This window comes from Macaca mulatta, chromosome 12 (assembly GCF_049350105.2).
Source record: "Macaca mulatta isolate MMU2019108-1 chromosome 12, T2T-MMU8v2.0, whole genome shotgun sequence".
Taxonomy (NCBI): Eukaryota; Metazoa; Chordata; class Mammalia; order Primates; family Cercopithecidae; genus Macaca; species Macaca mulatta.
In genome coordinates this window covers 74,090,784-74,103,462 of record NC_133417.1, presented here as the reverse complement: position 1 = coordinate 74,103,462, position 12,679 = coordinate 74,090,784, and the positions used below count along the sequence as shown (strand labels likewise).

The following is a 12,679-nucleotide window of genomic DNA, read 5'->3' as shown; positions in this document are numbered from 1 at the left end:
CCTTTCCCAGCTTCATCACTACTCATTTTTAGCCCAGAGATTTGACTTGTGAAAATGGTATGTCTTAGTATTTTGTTTCTCCTCAGAAAACTTTAATTAGTGTTCATTATATTTCACAGTTGCATCCCAACATTTTTCTTTACTTCTTAGGAACTAACCTTGTTTTGCTTTGAACTTCATGAGTCTTGAGACATATCTTAGACATGTTTAACTTTCAAAAAAGTCCTTCGGAAATCTCTTCTCTCCATAAGGTAAAGTGCCCATAGCTAGTAAAAAATAAACTTTGGAGAGTCAGGGACACAGCTACCTTAAACAATTTCCAACAATGTTTTATAATATTGAACTTGCCTTTCGCAGCAAATAATTATTGCAATAGTTCTAATAACAATACTTCCAAGAACCAGCCCTTCGATCTGACCTTTTCCCCTCAATCAATCTTACTACAAGTCTCTCCTCTTGATCCCTGTGTGTGATACAATGGCAGAAGGAAAATCAGACAGCCCAAATCCTCCATGTGGAAGATCACATGTGAAGACCACATGTATGTTGAGTTCACTGAATTTGTGGTACATGTATAGTGAACCATGTTCCCTGTACCAAACAAGTAGGGGACCTGGGGACTACCCTTGAGTACCTCACAGCTGTACAGGCAGCAGCTAGAGGTCTCACTCTGGACAGCAAGTGTGTCAGGGTTTGATCGTGAGATATCGATTTTAAATGTAAGATGTGAGGGAATTCAGGAAGGAAAATCCAACACAATTTAAAGCTTCAGTAAAAGACTCATGCTCTAGACACTGTATGACAACTGCCATCAGAAGGATCAAACAAATGACTTCCTGGCTATTAGGATAAGAGCCCATGTACTGCCAGCCTGTCCAGCCTCACAGCCACCATTGTGCTCCACACTCTGTGCTGCAGCAACAGAGGCCTTTATTCAGGTCCAGAGACCGGCCATGCTCCTCCCTGACTCAGAATCTATGGGAAGTTTCTTCTAAGCCTTCCTCTCCCTAACTTATGTCAGATTACCCCAGTAGATGTTTCGTAGTTGTAATTGAATGGTTAATTTGAAAAGTCTGTTTCTCTACTAGAATGAAAGTTCCATGAGGACAAGGACTGTGTCTTTCTTGTTTCCCATCATATCTAGTGCCTCGCACAGTACCTTGGCGTGTATTGGATATATAGTGTATCTGCTGATTGATTAATCAAATGAGTAAATGAGTGCATGAATGAAGCAAGCCTGGTGCTGGTACTGGAGTATTTTAGATATTAACACTTAAATTCTACTGTTAACTTGTAATTTCATTTTTCCATCTTTCCTGTCAGTGAATGTTCCCTGTAATTCACCAAACCGTTTCCGGTGTGACAACAATCGCTGCATTTATGGTCATGAGGTGTGCAACGGTGTGGATGACTGTGGAGATGGAACTGATGAGACAGAGGAGCACTGTAAGCAAAAGTCAAAAGGGAGAAGGAAAAAGGAAGGACCCCAGGTGGTCTGCAGGTTGTAAAATGTACCTCTGGGATTTCAGTTTGTTTTATAGAGTTGTGCCCATGATTGCAGATCTCTGCTGACATAATTGTTTACAAGACCATACGAACACATGCATTGCTTACATGTAACCCTGCCTATTCTTCCTGTCTCGTTTGAGCACAATGCTGGCAAATCCATTAATTTTTCAGTCTTTGTTTAAACATTTAATAAGCCTTCTCCTCCTCTTTTCTCATAAGAAACTGAGAACAAACACTAAATACTGGTTGAGCCACACCTCACAAGTTAATAGTTTATTTTTTCAGATATAAGATTTGATCATTCTTCAGCCTTCAGGAGTTGCTAATTGCTAATCTAGGCAGGTGCCCAGCTGCAGAGATCATGTGAAGCAAGGCAGCCCTGGTGTTAACATAGCTTATCTAATATCCTTGTTGAAAATGAAAATTCATTTCCCAGAAGAGAAAAGTGATAGATTAGTTTAAGATAGAAGTTTCAAACCGGCTGCATTTAACATTTCAGGCATTGAAATGTCTGTGCTTTTTCTGCACTTTCAAAATGTTTTAAAATCTATCCATTGAAGGAGAAAGTTGACCAATTTTCTGGGCAATTTAATTTGCCTAGAAAAAAGTCAGTGAGGAAAATCATTTCCCTGACTCCAGTTATTTTTTTTCCCCAAAAAGACATTACCTGGGAAAATTAAGATAAATTCCTAATTTTTCCACTTTCTATTTCTTGTATTGATGTGGTATTAGAATGCTTTGCCACAGAATGCTTACTTCCAGCAAGATACTTCCTTCTATGACAGAGACAGTTTGTGCTTACCAAATAAACAAGTGCTTCCCTACATTTCCCAGTCTCCCTTGCAGGTGGGTTAGGACCATGTGACCAGTTCTAGCCAATGTACTGTCAGTTGGAGGTGCCGTGTGTCACTACTGGGCTGAAGCAATGAAAAGCGCACGTGCCTTCTCCATGTCTCCTGTGCTACTGCAACAACCTTGGAAGCCATGTGTTCCAGGCAGCACAGCTGCAAGATGCAGGCGGGCTGTGGAACCAGCGTTGGCCTTTATATGAGTGCTCAATAAGGCTTCATTATGTTGCACCCCTGAGACTTTAGGATCTGTTGGTTGCAACAGCTAGTATGAATTGCTCCAAATAACATAGAGTGATGAGGGAAGTAGAGTACTTCCACATCAAAAACATAAAATATTTGGCATTGGGTTAACAGTCAGGAGGCAAGCAACAAGGACACTGATGGTGGAAGCAGGAAAGATGGAGATCATGTTATGCAAAGTCAAAGCATTTGATAAAGCTGTCACCTCAGAAAAACTGGAAGGCAGATCACATGCTTACTGAACCTGTCAATCATGGAGTGAGGTTAGAAGATAGAATGTTAGTAATGTGCATTGATTGCCATTCCTGAGTTTGGCAAGATAGTATAAGAAAGAGAGAAGCTAAGGGAAGAACTGGTTAACTTATAAGCAGAAATAAAATAAAGCCCAGAAATTTGCTGTGTGAGAAAAGCCAACTGTATCTACATCCCAAACAGTAAAAGTCTGAAGTTTAAAAGGCTTTGAGACACGAAGGCCCAATAACACCTCCTCATTGGATAAAATGACTGCCCATCTGTTTTTCTACATGGATTGGATGTAAGTGACAATAAGTTCAGACAGAATTATATGAGAGAAAGAAAGCAAAGAAAAAAGCAGATTCGAGAACTATGGCTCAAAAAGAGCACTAGGTCAGGTTACTAACTTTTAGAACAGGCTAGAAGCAAACAGATCAAATGCCTGGTAGGTTTCTGAGAGCGAGATATAACCAGATAAACCAAAATGCTATGACTGTTTGAGACTTGAAAGAAAAACAAAACAAAACAAAAAACTATTGGGCTCCCGGCCTTCTATAAGCAAGAAGTGGGGTGAGAAAGCTGTGTGGGTCCTAATGGGAGCATATTTCCCTTTCCCTCTCCATTTGAAGAGGAAAATAGACAAGGAAAAACTCTCAAAGGGTAGAGTCAGAAACAATGAGAGACATTTTGACACAGGAGCTCCTGCCAGAGCAGAGGCATGAGCTAATCAATAAATACCCTCCACTCCCCAAAGAAGGGACCTTTACAATGTCTGCCCAGAGTGACTATGTGATTTACTCTCCTTTCCAAGCCAGTGTGCTTTTGAAAGTGAAGGTGGTGCTATTCATAATTCCACTGGGGCAGCAGACATGAATCAGGACTGTCCTGTGCCAACATGTGTCATCCTAGCCTAGTGGGACTTCAGAATTGCTATAGTTTGGTGACTGCCACGACTCTCTAATTCTTTCTTTCCCATGGGAGTGTTTATTTCTATTGCGTTGCCCCTGTTCCACCGCTACCTATCGGGCACAGATGGCACCGATTGTTTATTAGTTTATGGGTCTCCCAACCAAGAGGAACCACATCTGGAACTGACTGAGTGGCTACTGCCCATTACGCAGAGGTCCTGGATTTCAGTTTCTGAATGGACTAAGCTATGTTCCTTGGGAAGGGGTTAAGGGTGTTCCACGTATGAGAAGAAAATCGTAAAGGAGTATTTAGTGACACAAGGGTGAATTGTATGAGAATGCACATTCTTCCTTTTTCCAGTCTCCCTTACAGTTAGAGCGGGGCCATGTGACTGGTTCTGACCAATGGACCATGAGCAGGAGGATATCTGTCATTTCCAGGCTCAGGAAGTTAAGAAGCTGTGTGCTTCCACCATGTTGATCTTCTCCTGCCTTGGCAACCTTGAATGTGTTCCTGATGGCATAATTATAGGATGGAGGAGGGTTTCTAGGCTGTCATTAAACTTTACATGAGTGAGAAATGAACCTTTGCCATTTTAAGCCATTGAAATGTTGCAGTTTGCTTCCTGTGGTGGCTGGTAGTGGTTTCCCAGACTAAAATCCTGCTCCTTGAAAAGAATAAAAGTTTATGGATTCTGGGATTTGACCATGTGCTACAAATATCTTCCTCCATTTTTTTTAAGTGGCATTTTTAGTAGGGGAAATGGAAAGAGATTTTGGGGAAGGGGGAAATCTGCTCAAATTTTTAAAAAAATATTTTATTTCTGGGCTTTCATCCTTTTGTGCTATGCCTCAAATAAATTAATGCTATAACCACAGATTCATTTCTGCCAATAATAATAATAACAGGAATACAAACTTGAAGGTTGCGGTAGTGTCAAAGTCCTCCCTGCATCTTGTAGCTGTGCTGCCTGGAACACATGGCTTCCAAGGTTGTTGCAGTAGCACAGGAGACATGGAGAAGGCACGTGTGCTTTTCATTGCTTCAGCCCAGTAGTGACACACGGCACCTCCAACTGACAATACATTGGCTAGAACTAGTCACATGGTCCTAACCCACCTGCAAGGGAGACTGGGAAATGTAGGGAAGCACTTGTTTATTTGGTAAGTACAAACTGTCTCTGTCATAGAAGGAAGTATCTTGCTTCACAAAAGAAAAAGTTTTGATTTTAATTTGTTCTTACATACAGGTAGAAAACCAACCCCTAAACCTTGTACGGAATATGAATATAAGTGTGGCAATGGACATTGCATTCCAAACGACAATGTGTGTGATGATGCCGATGACTGTGGTGATTGGTCTGATGAACTGGGTTGCAGTAAGTAAAAAAATCTTAAGCCAAATGCAGTATCCTTGGTACTTGAAAAAGCTTCTGAGGGTGTTTGAGCAAGAAGGGAATGCCACAGGGGACCTGGGAAGGGACATTTATTTTTATTTTTAAAGTTGAGGGAGTGGCTGGATGCAGTGGCTCATGCCTGTAACCTCAATACTTTGGGAGGCCGAGGCAGACAGATCACTTGAGCCCAGGAGTTCAAGAACAGCCTGGGCAGTGTGACGAAACTCCGTCTTAACAAAATACACAAAAATTTGCTGGGTGTAATGGTGCGCACCTCTAGTACCAGATACTCGAGAGGATAAGGTGGAAGGATGGCTTGAGTGCAGGCAGGGGCTGTAGTAAGCTGTGATTGTGCCACTGTACTCCAGCCTGGGCAATAAAGTAAGACCTTGTCTCAAAACAAATGAACAAACAAACAGAAAGAAAGTAGAGGAAGCACTTTGTGTAGGAAAAGGATGATGAACATAACCAAGGAACAATTCTAGCTCAATGTTTTGATGGAAATGTTAGAATGCCATGTTACTAAGTCACACCTTTGTAGTCCATTTATGACTCACATAGTGCTTTCACATATGTTACTTAATGGGTTACTCAAGTTAGCCCCATTGAGTTGCTTTTATTGTCTATGTAATAGAGCTCAGAGAGCTTAAGTAACTTGCTTGAGGTCACACAGAATGGCAGAGGCAGAATTGGAGCAGTCATGTGAGTCCAGGTTAGGAGGGCTGGCCTCTGGACCTCTGCCACTAGCGGTACCACTTTGGGCACATACTGACCTCTCTGGTCTTTGGTTTCCTCACAGGACGAAGGAGGCCATTCTTCAAACTCTAGGAGCCTGTGGCTTAGTCATCCTAGTGAGCTCCATGTGCTTTCAACTTCTTGGGCTCTAACTGATTTTTTTCTGAGGCATCCAAAGGATTTTCTATCAGTTTTTCTCCTGCATGAGTTACAAAGGGGTGTGAATAACCAGCCACATTGAGTTGGCTTGCCATTTATTTCACATACATTTTCTGTGGGACTTGGAGTTATTGACAGACTTAAGTGACTTGATTAAATATTTTAAAAGCTGAACATGATAGAATTCACAAAACTGAATGGCAAGTTTGGGTTCTAACTCCCAGAGACTGATAGGTGAGCAGTTCCAGGAGTTTGGAGTACTTCCAAGTTGGACTTGGGTCCAGTAGTCAAGCACTGGTTTCTCTTTCAGTTGCCTGTGCCAGTTAAAAGGCTTAAAATAGACTACAGTACTTTCTTTTCAAATGGCATTTAATTAGTAGCAGGTTTTTTTGTTTTAAACGAAATAAGTAGCACAAACATTAATTCAGGTATGGAAGCAGCTTCTCTTTTCGGATATTAAGTGGATATGTGATATGGAATTCAGTCTTATTTCTCTGGACTAATAATTTGAGGCATAGAATTCTCTTTTAAAATACTAGTTCTTGGGTGCTGTTAATTTATTTGCCTTTCTTTTTTTCTCCTTCTTTCTCTCTTTCCTCCTCTTCTCCTTCTTCTTCTTCTGTCTTCTCCTCCTCCTTCCTCTTCTTCTTCTCCAAAAGCATCACTGAAGTGTATGAGACACATTGTTCTATTTTTTAAAATTGAAGGTGTACAACATGACGTTTTGATATACTTATATATAGTGACTTGACTTATATATAGTCAAGCAAATTAACATATCTGTTGTCTCACATAGTTATCTTTAAAAAAATATTTTTGTAGTAAGAGCACCTAAAATCTACTTTCTTGACAAATTTTTGGGGATGAAAATACATTAGCATTTTTTCTAGCACCAATCAGGTATAAAGGAAAGAAGTTAACCTCAGGTTGCAAATATTATTTATGTGGTCATAAAGATAGATTGACTTGCTGTTTCTCTGGTAGTTCTTATTTCTTCTTCATAAAATGGAAAGTAGGGTATTTCTTTTATAAATAGAGTGCCATATGTTTGGGTTTGGGGAAATCAGTTATATGGGTTAAAATGGTGATCATTTTCAAATGAAAACAATGATAAGAAAGCCATCACATTTTAGGAAGAATCCTACAGTGTTGTGTGGTTTCTGCTCTTGTTAAGGACTCTTGCTTCACAAAAGCATGACTCATTCAGTGGATCACTTGCTCCAGAAATTCTTGACTCCTGGGACCCCTAATCCCTTTATAGATTTCAGAACTGGGGGGAAATTACAAAGTCTAGTGATGCATGGGAGACCCATGGAGGTTATGTGACTGGCTCCATGATATCCAAGTTAATAAACATAAGTCAGATTCATTTAGCAATGTAGAGGGGATATCACTGCTAACCTCACAGAAATTTAAAAGTAAGGAAATACTATGACAAATTTTATGGCGATAAATTAAACAACTTACATGAAGTGAACAAATTCTTAGAAAGACACAAAACTCTGAAAATGGCTCATGAAAAAAATAGAAAATCTAAATAGATGTTTTAGCAATGTATAGTTGTTAGGAGCTCCTATAATAAAGGCTAGGATCTTTATTATAAGACTTTCATGTGTACAGTTTTGAAGTCTGCACTCCAAGGGCAGCATTCCATTGAATTTCATTGTACTTTATTTTGGTTATTTTTCTTTTTGAAACTCAGTGTTTTTAATCTACTCAGACCACATATACTGATATGGTCATTTACCCTAAAGGACTCTGAGAGTGATTAAGTTCACTTCATTGCATACTATAGAAGACAGATAGATATATTTGAAAGAATTGAACCAGGAGATACCACAATCTCTTTGTCAAAAATACTCAGAAGCCTATGACCAGGAGACTTTTTATTTGAGAGGTAGATGAAGCTTAAATCTTTAATGGAGATAACCACTGCCTCTCTTTCCCCCATTATCACTTACTATCTATGTTCATCTTCACCAGTTTTTCTGTAAGACCTAGGTTTGGGGATAGATGGAGGATAAAAGAAGCAAACTGATAAGAATGACAAGGATGAAAGCCAGACGGTTTGGATAGATATCAGTAGAGACAAGCTCTTGGGGCAATGATGAACAATGAAGTGTTAGGGTGGAGTGTGAGCTGTTAAAAGTCCGTCCTGGAACATCTGCATCAGAATAACAAGGATCATTTATATGGGCTCTACAAAAATAAACTATGAGTTGTTTTTTTTTTTTTTACTGTGAAAGTTCAATAATAATCAAAAGTAAAAAGCATTTGAATCCCATCACTAAAAGAGAACTAACCTTTAAAGTTTGTGTACTTTTGCTATCTTTTTTTTGCACTTGTATATGTAAGAAATATTTCTTAGTATTTTTAAAAATTAAGAAATATTGTATACTAAATGGAGTTTTTCGGTCTTTTTTTCAATTTATTATAGATATTTCCCATGTCAAAGTATCATTTGAAACTATAAATTTTAATAATCACATAGCAATTCATCATGTAGATAATCATAACTTATTGCTTCTAAGATGTATTTTTTTATATTTTAACATTTCTGAAACCAAGATATATATCTTACAATTAATAACATGTCAGTGTAAGTTCCAGACATATTCTATTTTAGTGTTACATAAAGTAATGGTGCATCAGTAATGTCTTAGTTTAAAGTATACTATAAAATAATTTATTCCCTATCACTGAACATACATTCAAGTTGTTTTCAAATGTTCTTATTATAAATATTGTTATAATCCTTAAACATAAATTATACTGCATATTTTATTCCTTTTCAAGGGAAAATTCATTAACATGGAATAACTGGGCAAAAGAGTATGACTATTTTTAAAGGCGTTGATGCATACATACATAGTACAAAATTTCTTTCCTTGTGTTCTAATTTATGGCTCTAAGAGCAGTTGTATGACTTAGAACTCTGTATTTTACTGCACCTTGGTCAACACTTGATATACCATATATATTTGTGTGTGGGTGTGTGTATATACATATATAATCAATTGGTCAATGTTAGGCAAATTATAGTCTTCTTAAAATTTTATAATTTCCTCCTATTTGTAATTTTGTTCTAATCTATATGTATCCATGTCTGTCTGTCTTTCTCTCTCTCTCTTTCTTTCTTTCTTTCTTTCTTTCTTTCTTTCTTTCTTTCTGTCTATTAAATATCTCTCTATCGATCTATCATCTATCTCTATCTATCTGTCAATCTATCTATATGCAATAGGATTAAAGATAGTAGAGCAGGTGGTAACAGCTATGGAGTGTCAGGCTTCATAGTTCTGGAGTCCAAAATTGAATGCTCTGAGGATGAGCCTGGGAGTGCTGCATATAATGTGAAAATTGCCTTAGGGTTTTAACATCATATGCATTTATCTAAACGGTATTCAGGCCACAATCAGAAATAGGAATCCAGACTCCCCCAGTGCCCTCTGTCCTCTCAAAGTCTTATGGAAAGGGGTCATCTCAAGATGTCCTACAGTTGGTTACTAGTAGGTGCTCCTTTTGATACACCACTTGACTGTTATTTGTGGCTGATCTGGTTTGTAATGCTGGGATTTTGTTTCTCAGATAAAGGAAAAGAAAGAACATGTGCTGAAAATATATGCGAGCAAAACTGTACCCAATTAAATGAAGGAGGATTTATCTGCTCCTGTACAGCTGGGTTCGAAACCAATGTTTTTGACAGAACCTCCTGTCTAGGTAGAGTATATTTTTTCCAATTCCTGTTTAGGTGAACTTTACATTTAAGGTTCTCCACCACTCCCCTTTATTAAATAAATCACTACTTAATTCCCTTAATGGTACCATACCCATGGTTTCGTGGTTCTAGGTCATTGAACTACTGAAGAATTGCTTTCCCCCGCCTGTATGCATGCTATCTGACCAGTGCCTACCTAAGTGCTTGTCAGATACTCTGTGCTCAGTAGAGTCTGTGGAACTGATATGAATGATGAAGGCCTTGGTGATGATGGCTGTTTATTGCACCACTGTGTGAAATCAAAGTTTTTTTAAAAAACAAACTAGGCTTATTTCTTCATTGTAAGTCAAACAACCAGCACATATTTATACACACCTACTTATGCCAGACATAGATGAGTTGTAAGGTATGGAGTCAGAAGATAGCTTATCAAGATGGTGAGTGATGACTGTGATTTTAGATGCCTTCTAGTATTTTAATTTACTGTTTCTAATTCATGATATGTCATAGAAGATTGTAAGAGCTCCTTTTGGACCTGAAGCTTAAGAACTCTATTGAAAAACCAAATCAATGACTCCTGTTCCTGAAGCTAGTTAGCAGAAGTGAAGGGACACTGAACGATACAACACAACATATGCCTTCTGAAAGGGAAAATGTGCTCTGCTATTGCAGAGTCATAGAGTTTAAATCCTGTCTCCATTGCTTATCAGCTTTGGGACTGTGGGCTTAATCATCCATACTTCTTAAAGTCTTTTGGCAAGATTAAACAAGGAAAATATTTGGAAAGCATGTGAAACAGTATCTGAAACTTAGTGTTTCACAAATGTTTGTATCATTGCTTGTTTTCGTCTGTATCCTTCTCAGTCCTCATTGCTAGTGAATATGGATTTAAACAGAAGCAAGGTCTCTAAGGAATGGATGGGAGCAGATGTTGCATATTTGGTTTTATTTTGCCTACAGATATCAATGAGTGTGAGCAATTTGGGACTTGTCCCCAGCACTGCAGAAATACCAAAGGAAGTTATGAGTGTGTCTGTGCTGATGGCTTCACGTCTATGAGTGACCACCCTGGAAAACGATGTGCCGCTGAGGGTATGATGAGTTCATGTCAGGATTAATTGACTTTTGGGGGAAATAAATACTGCTGAGTACACTATGCGAGGAAAGAAACTTTAGATTCTCAGAGTTTTTCTTTTCTTTTTTTGTTTTTAACTCGCCAGCTGCTTCTCTTCTAACACCTCTTTAGTCACTCCTTTGCTCTCCTCCCCTGCCAGCTTAAAACAATAGCTACATCCCCCAACAAATACGCATCAGTTCAAACAAGAGCCGGGTGTTACTTATAATGGATTTAGCCTCTTGTCCACCTTGATAAAAACTTCAAAAAGTGGACAAGAGGTCATCTTTCTTAAGGCTGAAACAACAACAAAATCTTGCCTGTGGGACGGTCATCAATAGAAGGAAAGTAACAAGGCCCTCTAGCTACCACTCTACTGAGAATAAGATTTGAGTCCCAATAGTCCAAGAAGGCTTATGAACTGGGGCAAATCAAGGATACTCTGCTGACATATCCCTTTTGTATTGTTCATGGACTACTGATCACAGGCAAAAAGGAGTCTGGCACAGTCATAACTTCAATCATGAGTTTTACATTTTAAGTTGATACCAGTATCTGACAATCGGGCCTGATAAAAACAGAGAAAGAATGTAAGTCAGAAGTATTATACTCCAAATTCCAGAGGCCTGATCTAAATCATCATGTCCTAGCTAAGAGGCATGGGTCTTTATTTTGAATTTGAAGTTTGTACTAGAGTTTCAGGAACTTGTTAAGAAAATAGCACTTTATTTTGTAAATTAAGAGTAAATGGCCAAAATGGCTGTTTAATTTCTTCATACAAATTGAGCTTTTAAAGCATACATTTGACTAGCATACTTTAATATTTTACCCTCAAAACACTCTTGACAGTGAATGAAAACCAGAATGAAAGCATTTGAACAGTTGGTCTGGTAATTAAGCAGCAAATTTTTAAATGTTTAAATCTTTTAACTAAGGACATGACTGAAACAAATTGGAATATTCATATAAAACATAATGTCAAGATAGAGGAAATACATAAAATGAACTTCTAAAAGTTACTTAAATTGGATTCAATTGACATTATGCAAGTAAATTAAACTTAAGAAATTCTAGACAGTGCATCTTGGGATGAGTCACCATTAAGTAGCTGCTTTAGGTTAAAAAAAATTAAATCAAGGACAAGTCAGGTTTATTTTTTCATTAACTAGGAGCTAAATTGGGTCATAGAGCTGATTACCTGCTAAAAAGAATCATAAAATCTGTCAGGAAAGCATAAGGAATGAGACTTTTCTGGTAAACTTTTAGTAAGATTATAAAAGTATTTCTTTTGTGAGATAGAATGTCTGCAGTCTTGTCTGTTTTGATGTCAGTAAATAAAAACAATTCAGTGAAAATGAGGACTCTACGTAGGGTTCTCAGTCTAGCTTTGTTCCAAACTACCACTGAGTACAAAGAATAAAGAACTGATAATGTCCCTAAGAGACATATTAGCATTCCACTTGAAGTGGAGATGAGAATGTCAACTCATGGATTTTGTAACCCAGTTGGATAGTCAACTTTATTGATTAACAGAGATAGTCAGATTCCTATAGAAACTGATGTTCTTTAAAAAAGGGGCAGGTACATACTGTGCATTTTATATCATACTTTAAGGAAAGTATAATTCAAACAGATAAAGTAGCCCTTTGTTTGTTTATAGGTAGCTCTCCTTTGTTGCTACTGCCTGACAATGTCCGAATTCGAAAATATAATCTCTCATCTGAGAGGTTCTCAGAGTATCTTCAAGATGAGGAATATATCCAAGCTGTTGATTATGATTGGGATCCCGAGGACATAGGCCTCAGTGAGTATAAACT

At 38.1% G+C, this 12,679-nt stretch overlaps 1 protein-coding gene across 1 annotated transcript in view; it reads left to right on the top strand.

The window, feature by feature from the left end:
- The window catches only part of LRP2 (LDL receptor related protein 2), a 213,508-nt gene that overhangs the window by 176,341 nt on the left and 24,488 nt on the right, over positions 1-12,679 (top strand). Inside the window, exons 62-66 of the mRNA XM_015110294.3 lie at positions 1,324-1,446; positions 4,993-5,121; positions 9,619-9,750; positions 10,709-10,840; positions 12,523-12,666. Coding sequence (XP_014965780.3) covers positions 1,324-1,446; positions 4,993-5,121; positions 9,619-9,750; positions 10,709-10,840; positions 12,523-12,666 — 660 coding nt within the window. The remainder of the gene's footprint in view (positions 1-1,323; positions 1,447-4,992; positions 5,122-9,618; positions 9,751-10,708; positions 10,841-12,522; positions 12,667-12,679) is intronic.